Raw genomic sequence first — 16,180 nt, 5'->3', positions numbered from 1 at the left:
GCGGAAACCCAACAGATTTACGATTATTATTCACAGTCAAAAATGGCACATCGACCCCAACAGCCTCAAAAAAGTCTCTGGGATCGTGAACCAGCAGATGTCGCAAATATGCCACCGGTCTACACTCAAGAATACGAATACAAGGCGCCAGCTCAACCTCAACCTCAACCTACATACCTAATGGCTGATGGAAAAGGAGGTCCGAGGGAAGTGGTATATGTCCAGCAACAAAAGGTCGAGAAGAAACACAACAAAGATGATGTCGCTTTGGGATGTTGTGCAGGATGTGCGACAGCTTGCTGTTGTTGTGGTTGCAGCGTGATGTGAAGTCAAGCCTGGAACTATGGGTAATAGGAGTTATCGCAGGCTCATGGGCTATTTTGGATATTGGGCAGCTTGCGAGAACAAATGAATACCATCGCGGGGTAATGGAGTTTTGAGATTTTGATATCGATTGGCATTTTGGAAAATTGCGGAATACATCGATATACGAGCAATTAAATTTGGACATAATGGGGAACAATAAAAATGCCATGGGTATAGGCTAGCTTGTCTGAGGACAGGCGTTTGGTTAAGGAGGTGGTGTGCCTTGCATCAATGATACTTCGTCAAAAGCTTTTCGTTCATGAGTTTCGTGTATTTCGCATTCAGGGAAAGTGGTCGATGTTGATGATACCCTCATCGACTCGTGGCATCTTAGACCCCAAAGAATTCGAACAGATGTCGTAGGCTATTTACAATATACCAGTGGTATTGAGATTGACCTGCTTTCTTGGTCGTTCTTTCCTTTCATTTTTCGGCCCTTTTGGTGAATCGTATTTTGTTCGTTTTCAACAACATTCCTAAACTCTATAGAATCCTTTGTGCTCCCAATTTTGGCATGCTTATGTTCACTCTGCTCCTATCAACTCTCGTTGTATCATCATCTTTTTTTATTGTTTGTGCCTCATTTCTAACTAATGGATGCCCTGATGAACGCACAACAACTCCAAAGATCAACATCACAAAGACCGCCAAAAAAACGAAGAAGTACTCGCAATCTCAAATCTCAATCTCGACCCCCTTCTCGGCCCCACTCTCGACCTAGATCTCCCATCTGAAATCAAAGCGCAAACTTTTAATTACCTTGATGTCGAAGATGCAGGAACTTTAAGATTAATATCTCGAGCTTGGGCTATAACCGGGACCGAGAGACTATTCCGAGATGGCTTCAAGCTTCACCCTCATTGTCAACCAACAGATATGGATAGGCTGCGTAAAGTATCCGAATGCCCGCATCTAGCTCAAACAATCAAGTCGATAATCATATTTTTAGATTCGAGTGATGCGAGAAAATGGACTTTTTACTTTTCAGATGCGAGAGAAATTCTTCGGAGACGAATCGCTAATGAACCTGGCTTCTGTGATCCCATTCACTTGGCAAAAGCCTTCAGCAACCTTCCTAATTTTAAAAACCTCACGATCACCTCACTTAGTTATCCGCTTTCGGAAGATATGTTTCAATCGACCTCAACATGGATTCCTAGTTGGAACTCGACAATCGAAGAAGAGCGAACACAATTTATGGCAGATGATTTGTCTCAATGGTATTACACTTCGATAGTAGCAGCGATCAATGCGGCTGGTGTAGCACTTTTGTCTGTTGAATTTGACTGCCTACCCATGGATTGTTTATCATCCCAGGAACTAGGATCTCCTCCTTTCATTCCCCTACAACCCTCTCTGCATCGGCTTTGCCTTCTATCCGAGTGTTCTGGCCATCCATATAGATCTCTCAGTGGTCTAGTTACCCCTCTCGAGCAACTCTCGATTGGATTCTGGGACTATGGATTTACATCCTGGCAGGATTCGCTCGTTGCTCAAAGAATCATCGACCTTTTGGTTTCGGCACAGCGTCTTCGAAGATTAGACTTAATGTTTGTAATGAATCTCTCTACAAGCATGACACCAGACTTTCAAGTTGCATGGACAAATTCCTTCTATAGCATCACGATCCCTCGTTTAGAAAGTCTTCGTCTACATCAAACAGACATTCCAGGACCTCTTCTCATTTCATTTCTTGAGCGACATCGGTCTACTCTCAAGAACTTGCATCTTAGCGGAGGATATGGATGCGGACCTGGTAGTGGCTGGAATCATCTCACACGATTCCAATGGAAAGAAATGCTTACCTCGTTGAGAGATAATCTCTCGCTTCAAAAATTCGAACTTCTGACGTATGACGATAGGAAGAATATATATGACTGGAATTGGAATACTGTTCCGGGGACAGACATAACGTTTGCGAAATTGTTGGAAAACTATGTGCTAAGAAAAGGTCCGTGGCCATTTTTTATGCCCGTGGAAAAAACGAAACACGATTATTGGGGTTGGAAAGTTGATGCGGGGGTTTGGAGAATGTCTTGATTTTGGTAGTTGAAGTCCTTGGCTGGATAAGGAAATGGAACTTGTTAGGATACTCACTCATAACCTCTGCAACCTGTAGAATCAGATTGGAAACTCCGTATTTTTGTGTAGTATACAAATGTAAGATCGAAAAACCCTTGCCTACCTAGTCTTGCACCAGCGCGGATCTCTCTTAAAATCGTCAGCCTAAAATTCGTTTAATACCGCCGCAGAATGACATGCCCGGCACAAGGGTGTACTGTAGTCAACATGTATTGCTACCAGCTTCCGCTACTGATCAGATGGTAAATCCTACCAAAAACAATCCGCCGCAATCAAGCATTGTTGATCTTCCCCAGCCAGTACTCGGCTTTGATTCGGTATAAGGTGTTCATTGTCAATGTTATTATTGTTGTCATTTCTCATAAACTGCTCACAATCACCTAGAGGAATCCATGAGATGACTATGTAGATTCAATTCTCGATAATAAACCAACCTGTCATCTTGGAGTATAGTAAGAACCAACATTGACCCGCTCTATCGTCGCCTGAAGAAGTTTGGTAACTCCCTAGCGGGTGTTCGATTCTCTGTTTGAAGTATGTGTTTGGTGCTGTCAAAGACAGGTTTCTCGGCTTTTTAATAGCTGGACCCCGAGGTGATTGTGAGATTCGCTGTTTTATCGAGACGCACGTGGTCATTTGCTTTGAAGGGTTGTGTATGAGGTTGATTTACTATCTGATCTTCAAACTTTGTTGACACTATCCCGCCGCTCAAGATCAATTCCATACGTCAAGTTAAAAGGGCCCTCCGAGTTCCAGTCCATCTCTTGGATTGTTAAATTGCATTTATCAAGTCGAAAGCATGTAACAGTGGTTTCGTTCTGTCTATATCTAATTGAGTCAGTCTAAGTTACGTTTCAGGAAGTGCACTGACGAGAACTGCAGGAAAGGGGTAATTTAGGGTGTACATCTCGTCTCTCATCTGATAGAAATATAATAGCGACAACAAAAAGAGGAGGTATAGACAACAGAATATGAAATTCGGCAATGACCATGCATTTTTATCGGCTCGGGTGATAATGGCTAGATTAACCGGGTTTTTATCATGGTAACACTGGGGTAGTAGCTAAGTACGTTGAAACGCGTGCTTCAGAGTGTGCACATACTGAGGATGATACCTACTGTTGTTCTGCTCATGTGGAAAGTTGGGTTTCACGCTCCGTCTTTTCTTTTATATACCTAGCGATAGATTTCTAGAAATTTTGTTCTGTATCCGAGGAGTGGGAAGCAGAATTCATGTTTTACTGGTGAATTAACATGAAAACCAACATCTCAATGGAATCTGTTGATACATGATTCACAGAATCAGGTTGAAAAGAATGGGTCTAGTCTCTATCCTAGTGAATTTGTCAAGAAATTGGACGAAAACAAGTATAAAGTTAATGTACAGACAAATTGAGCATAAAATAAAGCATACACTCAAATAAAAATACATCTGAGCAAATACCATCAATCATATAGACGGCACATGAAGGAATTAGGATAAATTTTAGTTTCAATTTGATTATGATAGAATATGACAGAATAACTTGCTTCGCTAACGCTTGGAATATAACATCGCTAAATCACCATCTTCCTTCGGATTGATCTCATCAGGTATCAATCACCGCCTGCTGAAGTCTTCTAGTTCTCAACACCACCACTAGAGTACAAGCTAGCAGCAGGCTTGACGCTGTAAGCCTTCGAGACATCGACACCGAAAGCCAACCATCCAAAGATACCATCAGCAACAGTCTCACCCAAAAGCGAGTAGTTGATCATAGGATCAGAGGAAGCAGCCTCGTCAACCAAAACGCTATCCTCAGAGTTCAAAGTTGTTGGTTGGTTGTTGGTGCTGTATGGGGAAACAGCCTCGACCTGAGTAATCAAATCTTGATCGAAGAACATTTGTCCAACGTGGGAGATGACTCCGCCACCATAGGTACCGTTTTCATAGGTAGTTCCGTTGAAGTGGACGAGAACGTGAATGTGGTTTGAGCGAGAGGTGTAGTGACCGGGGAAGAGAGTTTGGAATTGAGCGACACCTTCGGAGTCGGTTGGCTGGAGACCGCGGAGGAAAGTGGCGTTGATGTTGGCGGTATCTGCGGCGTTGCCGTTGGTTGAGGCGACAATACCACTGTATACACCGGTAGAATTGCAATGCCAGATCTCGACAAAGGCGTTGGTGACGGGATCGCAAGTAGACATATCAATTACTTGGGTGTCAAGAATGAGATCGACTCCTTCTTGTTCTTCGACGATGTCTGCTCGGACATATTCACCAGAAACGTCTGAGGTTGGGTATTAGAATTTGCTAGTATTGTTGCATGGATATGGAATGTGTACTTACAGTAAGGGCCTTGAGTGACTTCTGGGCTGAGAATACAGGAGTTGTTTCCGGAAAAGACAACGGACTCATCAGTGGTAGTGTCATAGTCTATAGTAGACAAGTGTGTGGTGTTGAGAACAGTTGCCTCATCTCTTGCCTTCAAGTAAGGTTGCTCTGTTCGCAAAATGGATTAGTTTCTCTGCATGAATTTGATAAGTAGTGAAAAATAGTGGAATGGAACTTACCAGAGCTGATACCTCTCTTCTTTCTCTCACTTTTAGCAATGGCAGAGCGTCTTGCGACAGCTGCTTGCTCAAGGCCTCTAGCCTTTAACTTTGCAGAGCAGTGGCTGAGATCACGAGTCTTGAGTTGAGACATGAAGGAAGCTCTCTCGGCAATCTCTTGTCTAACATCATGACCTGGGTGAGCAATGACGGAGGTAGCCAAGATGGCTGAAATAGCAGCTGCTGAGAAATGCATTGTCGGATAAGCGGTAGGTATTTGTTCAAAAGGTTGTAGATGCTAGAAGACTGGTGTCAATGATGCTGAGAATACTGAGGATGGGAAGAAACTATTTTCGAATAAAACGTCAAAGTTATATATCTTCTCTCCTCCCCATGTTGTGTCTTCCCCCCTCAAACCTCTTTCCAATGCCGAAGGAGCTTACGAATTCATCTTCAACTGGCAACCCAATATTCCCAGGGATTGAGCATACGATAGATTAGGTTCTACGTACCCGTTGCCACTTCAATTGTAACCTCCATCTCATCACTTGCAAAAGAGGAAGAACAAGACCTCAAACAGTCTCCATAGCATGTCACTGGCGTCGTCTCGCTAGCACAAGAATAATCGTAACAGTATGTCACTGCCGGCCTCCCACTGGCAGTATGATGGGAGAAACGCAACAGACGGTTTTTCCAGGAAAGCTCCATGCAGGTACCCGGCCCCGTCGCTCTTGGCAGCTTATTTAGTACTCTAAAATTGCACTGACATATGTCGAGGTCAGTGCATCAAGTAAAGGTATATTTGCAACAAGAAAAATTCGATTGGACAGAAGAAAAAAGGATGACGGATTGAATGAGCCACATCAGCACGGCACCCAATGCCGTGCTGGACAGTTGACGCGAATTCTCTTTCGAATAGTCCAGAAAGTGGAGTGAAACGCGCGTTGCTGGCCTTGGCATTGAAGCATTGCCGCCAAGGCTGAAGTCGACTCTCCCGCTTAATATTTGATCCGGGGCTATTACTCTCTTGAATATCAAGGTCTGGCTGTGCAGTTTTGCTTTTCGTATCTTTACTGAATGATTGTATTCAGCATTGAAAGTGGCTCTATGTGTAGATTCTAAGACGATCGGTTCGTCTCTAAAACAAATCTTAGGGTTCATCTGGTAAAGTCAATGGCAGTACCAGAACGAGTTTCGACATGCCAAGATCATGATCATAACACCCAATTTAGTTGATTGATGCTTAATTTGATGCCATGGTGATGAAGGACTATCTTGATGGCAGTGATTGATACCTCGGTCCAGATTAATCGATTTTCTGGAATGTAACGTAGCCATTAAGTTTAAGCACTTGCAAGTTTTCGAGACATGTAACTTATTCACAATAACGGTAGTGATATGTGTCTTTTCTCGCTCGATTCCTTCAAGCCCCATTAGGTTACGATCGGATCAAGAATGAGTATTCTTCAAATCGATGCTGTTGTCGCTGTGGCCCAAACAACGCATTAGCAGACAATCGAGGAATTTCATTGAATTTCATGGCTTCGAAGCGGCGACCAAGTATGAGATGACATATTTCTATAACCAATGCATCGGATATGATTGGGTTTTCAATGTACCATCATGTGTCCAACCGAGCTAATCCCGCACCGATAGGAGGGTCAAGCGGCGTGTTATCTCATGCCTGGAGAATAATTCTGAGCCACGGGTACTTCTGACCAGTTTGTGATAGGCTAAGACTCAAACGAAGACACTATTTTCTCTGCAATAATTCCTAATCTCTTGAGAAATTCGCACAAGTGATCGCCAGAGTCACGAGTATCGGAATATCTTTCCTCTTATTGATAATCTCTGCGGTGGGTAGGTATTAATCAAGGTGCCGGTATCCGGATATAAAATGTAGCATCAAGTAAAATAAGTGTCGTGGAGCAGAGTGGATTTCGTAAAATCCAAGCATGAGACAATGAGAGGTCTCTGTTGATGTCCAAGCGAGAAGCTATCGAAGTACGTAAGCTCTGAACGGATTCCTGATGATGGAATTGGTTAAGAATTCTCCTGGATAGTTCTCGATATCTTGAATCGAAGGCGGAAAATGAAGCCCTTGAAAACGACCCATTTGACCCCAGAAGAAGGACAGGTGTTCTTTGATATTTCTCTAGCCTTGTCCATATCGTTTTCTTCTTTCGGGGGTTTAAATTCCCAAAGAACTAGAAACAACTATTCGTCGTTATGTGCGGCTTCCTAACAGGTCTTAATCTGATTTTTTTTGAGGATTTTCTAAATGGAATGGGGTGCCGGAGGGAATCCTGCAACATTTGTTCTCCTTTGGGACAGTAGAATGTCATGTGACCTCCGCATCACCTAATCTCATTGGGATTCATTTTTAAAATCTGAGGATTTGAAACGTTTTCCGCTTCGGAAAGAATCTTAAGTAAGATTAAAAACATAAAGGAAGTTTTCACACCGAACTGAGTTGGACATCAGAATAGATTTGGACAACTGTCGCAATCTAATGTCTCTGAGAGTCAAGAGTTACCTCGAATCCTGGCGAAATGAGCAAATTTACTTCCACGAGAAGTATTCGATTTGAATCCCTTGATCATGCATGAGGCCTTTTGAGTGCTAAAGTTCTCACGTGCTTGGCAGTAATATCTAAAGTTGGAATTGTCAATTTCCACCCAATTTCAAATCTCGTGGCTCAAACTCCGAGGCTTAGAGAATCAGACTCCGGTAAACTTTATCATGAAGAAACATATAACTCAAGTGAAAAGGAACATCCGTCTCCACTTTCAATTTCGGCGGATAATCTTTGAAAAGAATCAGTATGACGGAGTGAGAAATGACCAGTATCTTGAAAAGTCAATCCTCCACATCGAAACATGCTGAAAACGCATGTCAGCGGCGTAGAGTCTTCAACAAGCCCCATGTTTCGTCATAATAGCATGGTGGCGCTTCTTTTGATGACCAGTGGAAATCAAGGTCAGGAGTTACAACAAGAAGACTAAGACTTACATCCCAGAAACAAAGTCATGCCCCAGTCTAGATAAAGCAAGCTATTGCAATTTAGGCATTCTGCAGAGCAGAACTATGATCTTTCTGCGTACATAATTTGCTGGTGAATGCAGGATGTGATCCCAGTCCAATATCTTCGGCGGGGTTGAAGGAATCAGTGTTCACGCCCGTCGCTCATTGATATAATAGGGTTGCTCGTGTACCTGTCAGCAGAGCAGATGGCAAGGAAAAGCTAAGTATATCCTTGAATAGCATGCAAACCCAAATGCTGCGGCTTACGGAACTGAGTCGTGCAAGCACCCATCCGTGTCGCTCTTTAGGTAGGTAATAAATGAGATGTCATAGTATTGAGGTACTTGAGATGGTTCTAGATCCTGGAGTTTGATCGCATGAGCAAACCTCTGCACGCTGGTAAGGGAGCAAGGACTGGCATTAGTTCTGCCTGCTTTGGGTGCTCGAGGCGTGGCATCGCCAAATTCGCGAGTGTTGATATTTGATTAATATATCTCTTGATTGGTAGAGCCTCAATGGTTTCATGGTAGAAGGCCAGTTGTGGGTGGGATTGTATCAAGATACGGTAATTAATATCTCCCTGGCTAATGTCGTCCGTCACGAGAGTACACCTCAAGGAATCATCCTGTCAAGGCTTAGAACTAATCCATGGTCCCATGATGAAACTTTGAACGAAGGCAAAGTCCACGCTGTCCCTGCTCTATCTCTTTAACAATAAAAAAGTGATTTTTCTTGTTAGGAAAGATCCTAATTCTGAAACTGTCAAAGATGTATCGCCGTATAGCCTTTCCGCACAGGGCGGTAAAAAACGGAAGGGGTGGTGGCAAATGCATCGGTCATGCTGTGGAAGTTCGGTGCAGAACCCTATTTCCCAGCCATTTAATTCCCCATAATCTCCGCGCCACGGCTGTATTCAAAGACCGGCTCGGCAAAGATTGTTATCGGTGGCAAAGAGACGATAATGGTAACTCTTGCATGATACCGAGGGCTCAATCTGTAACTGTCGCACGATTCTGTGTAGTAAACATGTCACTATGAGACGTGGCACCATGCGTTGAAGATCATGGTTTCGTCATACTGTTTGTGTATCTGGGTCTACACTGTGGATGTAATACCCAAATATTTTGAACCCCATCATGTATTCTTCATGTAACTTCGATTCCATATCTTCGACTCGAATTTTTTTGAGAGCAAGCAATAAAGTTAATCAATCCAATTTCAAATCAAGGTTTCGTGGATCTTGTTCCATCAAAAGGCACCTGGTACTCTTGTAGTCTTGTGTCGCGGCCACATCAAACTTTCCTAGAATAATATAAAAGCCTTGTAATGCCATGTACATACGTATCTGGCCACTCTGTGGGATCTTGGCCTGAGATCAACAAAAATGTGGAAGGTAAATTCGCACTGAGCATGGTAGTATTCCCAAACGTTAACCCGGCGTGCATTGTGTAACGACTGGCGTTGTACTAGCTACCTCATTTTCATGCAGTGGTCGTCAATTCGTCTCAACAAAGAGATCCCATGCATATATAGAGTATCATTCCCATCTAAACTTTCCAGTTTTGGAGGTCGAATACTACTCAAGCACAAGGAGGGTCCTAAGATTTTCCACAGGTACGAATTAATGGTGGTGTGGTCGTACCTTTTGCTTGTGATCGCGCGCGCAGTTATGAAAAGATATATTAATTGTGACAAACCTGCATATATAAGCACACAATATCACTAAAAATTCATGGTGACACATAAAAATATGATGATAATCGACGCACTCAAATCAGAGCAATCAGAGCACTTACCAATAATGTAAGCGCACATATAGCCAAATCCGTTAACCGAGCCAGATTGATGGGTCACATCTACAAAACTAATGCACCCCACTACGGTCCGTTTCCCTACTCCGAAGCTCCTTTTTGACTGAGTTAGGTTTCGGAGTCTCCAAATAAATTCGGCTTGAATTGTTGGGCACCAATCAACGAGAGTGGAGCTGTAGATCAACTCCGGACTTAGAGTAGGTAGTTGTATGTTAAAGATTGAGATTCACCAAAAGCGCAAGATTCGGTAATATACTCCAAAGAGTAATCATCTAGCTAGCCTCGGTTCTTTTTATCACTCCCGCAAAGGTGGGGTTACTTTTCTGATTACCAATTGCCATCTTTACTACCAAACCTTTTATTTCATAGGTACATATATGCATTCGGTACCTATTAAATTAACATAGAAAAACGATTGGTATCGCTACACCTAAATAGCTTGGAACGCCTGTCGAAAGCCTTGCCCAAATGTTGGTTATACAAATGAAAGGATGAAGTAATATCCAAGAATGCAAATAATTTATACGCGGTCTCGAATCGATTCAGCAGTCTGTGGTGAAATTTCTTAACCTTTGTCTCGTGCAACTTCCGGAGTCAAGGCATGATCCCATATGCATCGGTTTCGTATAACGGGATATCGATAGGGACAGCTTCGTCCTACAAATGTAGATAAAACCCCCTTCTCCACGGCAGGTACGAAAGTAATTCTTGGCCATCTTACATTTTGAATTCCTGACCACTCCACAAAATCCCACTAGTGACTTTATTCCAAAAGTGGGTATTCAGATCCTTCAACACTCGTGTATACATCGTCTCATATTGCCAGACTTCTAGCATTAGCCCTGCATAGCACTTTTATTCCCATCGCCAAGTCCTCGAATTGTGTGTTTGCCGAACCATCACCATGTCTTCAAGATCTTCTACCTCAGAACCACCAACACCCTCTTTCTCAAAGCCGGTCCGCTCTTGTGCCAACTGCCGCAAGACAGAAACTTCTATGGGAAGCTTCCCCAGTTGTGAACGGTGCAAAACACCCTACTGCTCTCGCGATTGTCAAAAGGCCGACTGGCCGACCCACGAACCAAATTGTAAAGAACGCTATAAATTCAGTATAACAATACACGGCGATAACATCCCAGACGGTTTGGATATCGAAGCTTTGAAGAAGAAAGCCGAACAAGATGGTAAAGAGTTCCAGTTTATACAACTGCCATCGGGTCAAACGGGCGGCGGATCGAAGGGAGAAAAGAGGTAGAAAATCAAGCTTGGCAAAAGAAACCATCACATTGATGATTGGAAAGATATATTCGATGGTCTGATCTAGTTGTGGTGATAAGATATTTGGCCAATGCAAGGATTACGGCGAATGATCTGCAGAAGGTTGGCAGTGCCGGTACTTGGAAAACAGGAGGAGAATTGCTAGTGGGCGATAGACGATCGCAATGGACTGAAATGGATTCCCATGATAGCTGGATGAGGATAATCAACCATCATAAAAGGCGCGATATAGCGGGCGTTCCGGTTTTAATGCAGGCGGCAAGAGCGATGGATGGTCGGATTCGATGCGACGTTGAGATAGCGCGTTGTGCTACCAACATGGCACACCCATTTCCATAGTTAAACAATGTAACATAGAAATGTGACATGAGATAGAACGATGTCGGAAATTCGGAGTTAACACTCAGTATTTCTAATGGGTAGGTAGTCAGAGCCCAACAATGAAAACCTTTCACTGTATGAAGACGAATCAGCCTTCAAGCCATTTTCGATCGATTTTTCATCATTTGAATGTTATAAGATAGACTCCAGCCACAGAAATTGTTGAATATTGGAACTTAGTTTGGATCGTTACACAATCTAATTCCAGTGCCGCACCTGTAATAAGTGCCACATATCCAAATTAAAACATGCGCCAAGACACTTGTGGAAAGAGGTCTGAAGAAGGGGACCTGTAGATCATAGGCCACACAAGGATTCCCGACAACGTCGAAGGTTACACATCTAAATCGAGATAGTCATCTAGAAATGTGAAGAAAGAGTCAGTTGGACTTACAACATCATATTCACCTTCTAGAATTGAAGTGAAGACTAATATTGTCGAGGTATGAGAGCTCAATGATCAACCTCGAAATAATTTCCGTTCTCGCTGGCATCGTTCAATCTCCACGCTCTTCCAGAATGAAGCCAATGTTTGACCTTGAAATACTCTGTGTCGGAACTATCTTTGGTTTCGATAACATCATTCTCCGGTCAACCAACAGGGTCCCTTTTGCCAGCAACGATTCTCTGTCGGATTGTAGACCATTGTTATCCACGACAACATCCAGTATGGAGAACAATTTCTCCGGACTACAGAACAAACTGCCTGGCTCTTCGTTGAATCTCGAAGGTGAGTCCTAGTTAGGAAGAACCAAGGGCCAAGGCTTAAACGCCAACTCTGTAGTTTGTATACACAAGACAATCCGAGATTCCCTCGGTGACCTCTTCTGTTTGGATATAATCCGGTCATTTTGGGCAGCAGAATCGTATGTTATTGAACCATACGCCCGGGCGATATTCACCAAACAATATCATTTCGAGATGACTTCCGGCTCAGCAATCTTTGTATCTGAGTGAAACACTTTCAGACATGGATATTGGTGTCTCATTCCTTCTTCTCGAGACTTCATGATGGTCTGTATTGAGCTCGCATCGGCTTGTATACACACCTAGCCTTGCGCGAGACAATGTTGCTCGTGGTGCTGCAGGTGCAAATCCCCAAATTCAAAGGCGAAGTTCAATTCAGAAACTGCGAGAAGTTTCTCGCGCTGGTCAGAGAAGGGTAATGAAGTGCTTGCCAGGGTTGTCACAACTCATTCCAGAGGTTAAGGTTCTGGAATTCAAGTTGAGAGTCTTCGTTTTTCATGTCTTTGGAGGAGGAGAGGTGCTAGTTTGGCTTTTTTTTTTGTGGATGAGAATGAGTACAATAAGATTCTCGATCGATTGAGAAAATATTGGTAGTACTATGAGGGCTAAAATCATGATGTCATTCTGAGATCATGGTTTGAAAAGGTTCCGCTCTTGACAGCGGGAGGACCCGAGTCTGAAGCTTACGATCAAGGAATCACAGATCGACACGTGATTTGCGCTTTCCTTCATATGATGACTTTTCACTTATTTTCATTGCGTCGTGAGTGCATTTCCTGGAACAGAAGGTCATGTGTGTTGCCAAGGAGAAGTGGCGATAAACTCAAAATATTTTAAAACTTCATGGCACCTTCCACTATATGTAAGATCTTACATCGGGTCGGGTAGCTCTACCCTAACACCTTAAATTTAAGCATATTTTCGATTGATATCCACTAACTGTATTCATGACTGAATACGAAGTTCCTATTGGTCTCTTATGGTATAAGCATGAAAAGACTGGAAGTTCTTGCATACGCGAATTTTTCTGCGCAACCCTTGAATGGAGAAGACCACGTGTGGCTGTTGAGTCCACCTTTGTGAGGTCTTCAACGAATAATCCCTTCTATCTGACTCAGGGGTTGGCTTGGCATGAAAGCGATACAGCTTGAAGAAATCAGCATGCATAATTTTAGATACGCCAAAGAAATCCTTGCTGAATCTGACCTCCAATGGAGGCCCCTCTCACTTGTAAATGCGCAATATATATTCATCCACTTCATAGATACATCTGTTGGAGGATTTCAATATCATGTTAGCCCTGTCTGTTGCCAAGCTCCTTCTTATCTTTCCCTCCTTTTGCCCCACTTATCATCGCCCTCCTGCTGGCCCCTCCTGCGTATCTCCTTGAGGAAAACTTTCACTTCGGTAATCAACGTTATCTCGTCCTACGAGTTTGAACTGCTCGTAATTTGCAAGACCCTAGGCATGGTGGTCTTTGAAATTGGGACCTACCTTAGAAGAGACATCGGAACAGATATCCCTAGGCTCATGGATATATATGCACCCCATGATTCCTGCGATCATGGCTCTGACAATTTTGTGGCGTTTACTAACCAATAGGACGTCGTGGCGCTTACGGTTCTGTGCAGCTGCGGTCAGCCGCAAAGGTTGTACGGACATAACTTCAAAGTATTATCATAAATATAACACAGCATTCTCTTCCAATTACTTTCAGATCAACCATGGAGACATCAAATCCTAGAGCAAAGTTGAAATACAGACCTCTCGTCTCTAGAACCGCGATTCGGTTAGTCGTGATACATCCTGGCTCTGGGGATGAGCCTATCAGATGCCACTTAATACATACCAAGCTAGGTGAAATAGCTTACGAGGCATTATCCTATGAGTGGAAAGAAGAAAGTAACGACGATCCGATGATTAACGTGAGCGGTGAAAATATCACTGTTCGAAAGAACTTGCATGATGCTTTGGTGCACATTAGGCTCCCCGAAACTGGGCTGCACATATGGATCGATGCTTTAAGCATCGACCAATCTGACATTTCAGAGAGAAATGCTCAAATCAAAATTATGGGACAGATCTACAGTGGTGCTCTAAGTGTCATCGTTTGGCTTGGCAATGCGGCAGAGAACAGCGACACTGCGTTCAGAATGCTTAAAGAGATTGCTGCTCGAGCCATTCTCAGAAGGAGTGATGCGACGAACTACAACGAACACATCAATCAGCTTATTCAATTGTTCGACGGTTTTGATCATGAGGAATGGAAGGCTCTAGTCGCTCTTTGTCAGCGTCCGTACTGGTCACGTATCTGGGTATTACAGGAGATACATCTGGCGAAAAGCTATAAAGTGCATTGTGGCAAAAAGTCCATTGACGGTAACGCCTTCCAATATTCTATCGCAATATTTTCCGATAGCAGAATGAAGACAGATAAGAGTACTGAGTACTTCCGTATCATAACTGAGAGCGCTGTGTCTGCACATAGACTTGCGAAGGATATTCCCCCGCTTTTTCACACATTGCGTCGCTGGATATCAGTCACTTCGTTTGGAGGCTTTGTATCTACAAACCCCCATGATATGATTTATGCTTTGCTGGGAGTTTCAAGCGACTGGCAAGATGGCAGAGTGATACTCATACCCAATTACACCAAGCCATTACCAGATCTCTTCTTTGACGTAGTACGCATATTAATGGCGAAGCCTCTTGGAGATCATTCAATTAAAATTCTAAATCGGCTGGCGGAACGTTTTGAATGCACCACAGATCCAAGAGTCAAGAAATTTTTCACAGATTTAAAGCCAGTTCCCAAGTCTTACTTAGCTCAATTGCAAGATTTGATGCTAAGCTTTAAATTCAATGTGCGGAGATCTCTCAATCTTAAATCACTCGGGCAATAATACCTACCAGATCTCTCTGGTCTTGTTATCTGGGAGACGGCACTACAGCTTAAAGATGCGGTGCAGATTTCTCAAGACCCAGAATGACCAACACTTCGAGCCCGCTCTCCTTCGAATCAAAAATTGCACAGGAATCTGGCTCATAAACTATTGAACTTATTTTCATCAACAAAACCAATTTCGTCGTCCACTCCATTTTCTATCGATGATTTCTCCAGCCAATTTATCGACGGGCTTCCAGTTCTTGATGTCATTTTCCAGATTCTTTTCTGCTGTTTTTACTGTTCAAGATAATCTTTTCATCACTCGATTAATCTTTCCTTCGTCTGTTCACACATTTGATGTACGTGTATATGAGACCCCTGGATATAAGGTGAAGGGTAATTGCTTGCGTCGTAGCAGGAATGTCTGAATGTAGTAAAGACAACGACTGATTTAAAAAAAAAATTGCCATCTCAAATTGACATTTAGAACCTCCAGCTCAACTGCAGTGTATTTCCAGAGCTCAAATATACGAAAAATTAATTTCTCCGATGGGTTTCTTGTGCGCTAAAAACTGTATATCTTCCTTTTCAGAAAAATTATTTGCCCGCCACGTGATGAACGACGGTGAGATCTCGAGAGACAAGTGTCTGGAATGCACAGAGCCAGTATCTTTTCCCAACTATTCCCCATGCTTACCTACCTAGGTATATGCCGGCACTCGTGTAACAGCTAAGAAACCAGCAAAATACACATGTCTACCATGACTCACAAGGCTATGGCATCATCATTGTATTGTTTGATGGGATGCATTAACAATGATAGAAAGTGGAAATTTGGGGAAGCTGGAGCCTCATCTCGGTTGTCATATCCCTAAACGATGAATCAAGGTGAGGAATATCTTGTCAGTTATTGTCATAAGCATATGTTCTTGATTCCTTCGCCTCTTTCATTTTCCCAACTTCTTATCTTCTCCTCATCCACTCTACATCGAGTTTCGGAAAAGTTATGAAGTAAGTATTGTGGATGAATAGGCTATTGAAGTTTGGAGTCTGTGATGCAGATGAGGGGCACCAC

The 16,180-nt window shown here is 43.1% G+C and overlaps 4 protein-coding genes across 4 annotated transcripts; 3 read left to right on the top strand and 1 right to left on the bottom strand.

Annotated features, from left to right (window-relative positions):
- Positions 1-42: 42 nt before the first annotated feature.
- EAE98_006607 (uncharacterized protein) lies at positions 43-2,406 on the top strand (the record flags this gene model as incomplete). Its single annotated transcript, XM_038954230.1, has 2 exons — positions 43-286; positions 1,010-2,406. 2 exons carry the CDS (start codon positions 43-45, stop codon positions 2,404-2,406), a joined length of 1,641 nt encoding a protein of 546 aa, XP_038809475.1.
- Positions 2,407-4,068: 1,662 nt separating this feature from the next.
- EAE98_006606 (uncharacterized protein) lies at positions 4,069-5,233 on the bottom strand (the record flags this gene model as incomplete). Its single annotated transcript, XM_038954229.1, has 3 exons — positions 4,069-4,715; positions 4,775-4,927; positions 4,999-5,233. The coding sequence occupies 3 exons, from the start codon at positions 5,231-5,233 to the stop codon at positions 4,069-4,071; spliced, it is 1,035 nt and encodes a 344-aa protein (XP_038809474.1).
- A 5,483-nt stretch (positions 5,234-10,716) lies between these two features.
- Positions 10,717-11,067, top strand: EAE98_006605 (uncharacterized protein; the record flags this gene model as incomplete). The annotated part of the gene is made up of 1 exon (XM_038954228.1): positions 10,717-11,067. One exon carries the CDS (start codon positions 10,717-10,719, stop codon positions 11,065-11,067), a length of 351 nt encoding a protein of 116 aa, XP_038809473.1.
- Positions 11,068-13,942: 2,875 nt separating this feature from the next.
- EAE98_006604 (uncharacterized protein) lies at positions 13,943-15,121 on the top strand (the record flags this gene model as incomplete). Its single annotated transcript, XM_038954227.1, has 1 exon — positions 13,943-15,121. The coding sequence occupies one exon, from the start codon at positions 13,943-13,945 to the stop codon at positions 15,119-15,121; it is 1,179 nt and encodes a 392-aa protein (XP_038809472.1).
- Positions 15,122-16,180: the final 1,059 nt, after the last annotated feature.

The sequence above is a fragment of the Botrytis deweyae genome, assembly GCF_014898535.1.
Source record: "Botrytis deweyae strain B1 chromosome Unknown BDEW_014, whole genome shotgun sequence".
In the NCBI taxonomy this organism is placed as follows: Eukaryota; Fungi; Ascomycota; class Leotiomycetes; order Helotiales; family Sclerotiniaceae; genus Botrytis; species Botrytis deweyae.
The sequence above is the reverse complement of the archived record's forward strand: the minus strand, read 5'-3'. Positions and strand labels throughout refer to the sequence as shown.